The sequence below is a fragment of the Myotis brandtii genome, unplaced genomic scaffold (genome assembly GCF_000412655.1).
Source record: "Myotis brandtii unplaced genomic scaffold, ASM41265v1 scaffold236, whole genome shotgun sequence".
Taxonomy (NCBI): domain Eukaryota; kingdom Metazoa; phylum Chordata; class Mammalia; order Chiroptera; family Vespertilionidae; genus Myotis; species Myotis brandtii.
Genome location: NW_005358901.1, coordinates 1,770,711 through 1,774,648, shown reverse-complemented (window position 1 = coordinate 1,774,648; position 3,938 = coordinate 1,770,711). Strand labels below are relative to the sequence as shown.

The window sequence follows — 3,938 nt, the reverse complement described above, 5'->3', positions numbered from 1 at the left end:
GAGCACCGCACTCAAAAACGAAACGTGCAGGAAATTTCCAACAGACAATCGCGAAGAGCAAACAGATTTGGGGAAGCTCTGCCTTTTGGACAAGGCCCCATTGACAGCGGGTCAGTAACAGCCCGGATTCTCTAGTAACAGCCCTGCCCCTTTGGGCAACTCTGGGCAAGTCCCCTCCTAGCTTGGCCTCAGTTTCGTTCATTGTAAATAAAGCCTGGCACGGAGTGAAAACACGAAGCTACCAGCCAAATGTCGCGGGGAGTCCTTGGTTGCCTCAGGCCGTGCTGCGGGGGCCGCTGGGACAGCGGGCGGGAAGGCAGACCAGGAGCTCCTGCGTCACGTGTTCATAAGCCCGCCCACTCTCGCCCGCGTCTAAACGTCATCCGCCCCACCCCGGAAGTAACTGTTTAGGTGTTCCGGGTCTGCGCGCGCAGCGGCCAGGGGTTCCGGATGTCGCGTGGTCTGTTGACCCGGGGCGGGGCATCTCTGCCGGCCTAGGTCGTGCGTCCTGGCCTGGAGCAACTGGGGTCACCCTGAGCTGCGGACCTCGACGCGATGCTGAGCAAGTTCCTGGGCCCGCGCTACCTCCAACTGGCCAAGAACTGGTGAGGTCTTGACCTCTACCCTTCGTACCCCGCGCCCGTCCTTCCCGGTCCGCCCCGCCGCTGTGCGGCCCCAATCAGTGCGTGCACCGCCGCCCCCAAACCCATAAATGTGCGGGGCCACAGATGGGAAAACTGAGGCACAGAGAGGCGCAGTGGTCTGGCCCAGCCACACACTAGTACGTGGTGGGCTCCGGGCCCGAGACCGAACCGCTCTGAGCCTGTTTTCCCACCTGAGGGCCACGACCTTGCCCACCCGGGAGGCGCGCCCCCTGTCCCGCCCAGCATCCTCGGCTCAGCTGTATGTTCCCGACTTTGCTTTTGACGTTTTAAATGACCTTGTACTGGGAGCATGAAGCCCACGGCTGCATCTGCCTCTGCACCCTTGTGGGAAGTAGATGGGATTGGGGTGGCTGCCTAAGGAGCTAAGAAAGAGGGGCCTACACTTGGCAGGCGAGCCCCCGAGCTCAGGCAGGAGTGGGAGCGGCCTCTGGACAGTGGCTCTGGCAGAGACACTGATGTCGATGATTGACAGCTGGGGTGACCCGGGCCCAGGACGGTTGAAGGGGTGAAGGCTGTCCCTGGTGCACCTGGTGAGAAGCACCAGCACCGCCGATGCAGTCCCTCCGCATGTTGGCTCTGACTTCCTGAACTCAGCTCAGTTGGTTCATTCTCATCTGGACTTGGTCAGAGCAGCGACAAACTCATCCAGGCTTTCAGTTAGTAAGCACGTCCGCAGGCCGACGGTGTTGTACTTTTTTTTTAAAGTATATTTTACTGATTTTTTACAGAGAGGAAGGGAGAGGGATAGAGAGTTAGAAACATCGATGAGAGAGAAACATCGATCAGCTGCCTCCTGCACACCCCCTACTGGGGATGTGCCCGCAGCCAAGGTACATGCCCTTGACCGGAATCGAACCTGGGACCCTTGAGTCCGGCCGGCGCTCTATCCACTGAGCCAAACCGGTTAGGGCAGTAAGCACTTATTGAGCACCCACTATGTGCTAGCACATAGCACTGTTGGGTGCCAGAGACACAGCAATAAATGGAACCTTTGTGGCTGATGTTCTAGTCAGTGGACAAGAGAAAGTAAATGAGATCTATGATATAAGACTGTCCTCAAGGGAGTAACTCACCCACTCTGTGCCTGTTCTCATCTGTAAAACAGAGACCCTGATATTCATGCCTCCTTCAGTTCTAGGCTGTTGCAGGAGATAGCCAATCACTGTAAACTGTATATATGGTGCTTGCATGCACATATTAGCTGTTGCAATGGTGGTTACAACTTGTGTGTGTGTGTGTGTGTGTTTTTAAATTGATTTCAAAGGAAGGGAGATGGAGAGAGAGAGAGAAACATCAATGAGAGAGAATCATTGATCGGCTGCCTCCTGCACACACACGCGCACCCCCGGGGATGGAGCCCACAACCAGGACATGTGCCCTGACCAGGAATCGAACCTTGACCTCCTGGTTCATAAGTCAGTGCTCAACCACTGAGCCATGCTGGCTGGGCAGGTTTGGTTGTTTGGGGGTTTTTTTGGTTTATTTTTAAATATATTTTATTGATTTTTTTACAGAGAGGAAGAGAGAGGGATAAAGAAAAACATCAATGAAAGAGAAACATCAATCAGCTGCCTCCTGCACACCCCCCACTGGGGATGTTCCTGCAACCAAGGTACATGCCCTTGACTGGAATCGAACCTGGGACCCTTCAGTCCGCAGGCTGATGCTCCATCCATTGAGCCAAACCAGTCAGGGCAGGTTTGGTTTTTTTTTAGTAGCAAATTCCTCAAATAAAATCTTAGGCAGATCCCAATTTGAAAGCAGATAAGAGTGGAGTCACTTCAGAGTCCTCTGTTTGTGCCCACCCTGCAGGATCATCAGCAGGATGTGTTCACACACTGGACAGGGGTCAGTGCATGGTGGATACTTGATATTACAGTAGCTGGGGATGGGAGAGGGACCCACATGTGCTACCAGGAGGATGAGATCCCAGCAAGGCCTGACCCCCACTGTCCTCTCACAGGATCCCCACGGCGGGCATGTGGGGCACCGTGGGCGCCGTGGGGCTAGTGTGGGCCACCGACTGGCGACTGATTCTGGACTGGGTGCCCTACATCAATGGCAAGTTTAAGAAGGACTAATTAAACTGACCTCCTCAGACCCCTCTGGTAAGTTTAGCAGCTGTCAGCAGGTGAATCCCATGATTCCCTCATGGCAGAGGAGTGACCTTCCACAAGGTGGGTTCCCACATTTCCAGGCCTGGGGCAGCAAGGTTGGTAGGCTGGACTGTTCACCCTGGAGAATCGTGCCTAAGGGCGGAGCTCTCTGGTATGCTCTTCAGGTACCTCCTGCCTATTGGCACAGAGCTGCCAGCCTCAGTTTATGGGACAAGGGAATGAGCACTGTTCACTGCTCAATCTGGGAGAATGACCATCACCCTACTTGCCATCTCAATCTGCCCAGCCCTGGGTAGGACAGAAGGATGCCCATTTTACAGATGGGGCAGTGGAGTTGGTGGGCCACAGTAATGACCCTTCACACTTGTCCATTAGTCCCCGCGTGACCATCATCACTGTGCTATGTTACTAGCTTGCTCCCCACATGAGTGTGCATGGCTTTACCCCATGTCACAGATGAGGACCTGCAGCCCTTAGATGGCACAGCTAGATCTGGTTTTGGAACGTGGCTGCAGCATCTGTGTTCCTCCTCACAGCTCAATGCCTCTTTCCCCGTAAGATCTGGAGCCAGGAGACTTCTGCTCACCCTCTTGTTCCCCTCTAGGTGACTGGTGGTGCCAACAGCTTCCTTCTCAGCACCTGCTGCATCTGGAACAGCCCCAGCCTTCAGCATGGATCGAGAGGAAATCTACAGTGTGACTTAGGACTTTCTATGTTTCTGAAAATAACTTTGATGTGTGAATGCATTAAACCTTGCTCTGAAACCTGCCCTGCCTGGACATGGTGATGCTGGAGACTTGGTAACCTGGTGGCTCGGGAGACCCAGGGGTCCTTTCAGCTCCAAAATTTTGCAAATCTCTGAGTTTCCTAATGGCTGGCAGAAATTGGTTATTTAGGTATTTAATGGGTAATACCTATAAAGTGTATTTACCTATTGTTACCTTAAGAAATTACCCCATAATGCCGGGCAAGTATGGCTTAGTTCAGCGGTTCTCAACCTGTGGGTCGCGACCCCTTTGGGGATCGAACGACCCTTTCACAGGGGTTGCCTAAGACCATCGGAAAAAATATATATAATTACAATTGTTTACAGTAGCAAAATTACAGTTATGAAGTAGCAACGAAAATAATTTTATGGTTGGGGGTCACCACAACA

At 53.3% G+C, this 3,938-nt stretch overlaps 1 protein-coding gene across 1 annotated transcript; it reads left to right on the top strand.

Annotated features, from left to right (window-relative positions):
• The first annotated feature begins 420 nt into the window (after nt 1–420).
• On the top strand, nt 421–3,550 carry LOC102246747 (cytochrome b-c1 complex subunit 10). The gene is made up of 3 exons (XM_005866706.2): nt 421–605; nt 2,629–2,773; nt 3,387–3,550. The coding sequence occupies exons 1-2, from the start codon at nt 556–558 to the stop codon at nt 2,744–2,746; spliced, it is 168 nt and encodes a 55-aa protein (XP_005866768.1). The 5' UTR covers nt 421–555; the 3' UTR covers nt 2,747–2,773; nt 3,387–3,550.
• The last annotated feature ends 388 nt before the right edge of the window (nt 3,551–3,938 follow it).

Excerpts from the sequence above, each read along its gene's own strand:
- LOC102246747 (XM_005866706.2), top strand. The coding sequence starts at position 556 with ATGCTGAGCAAGTTCCTGGGCCCGCGCTACCTCCAACTGGCCAAGAAC. Across the intron at positions 606-2,628 it reads CTCCAACTGGCCAAGAACTG|GATCCCCACGGCGGGCATGT; the intron begins GTGAGGTCTTGA and ends GTCCTCTCACAG.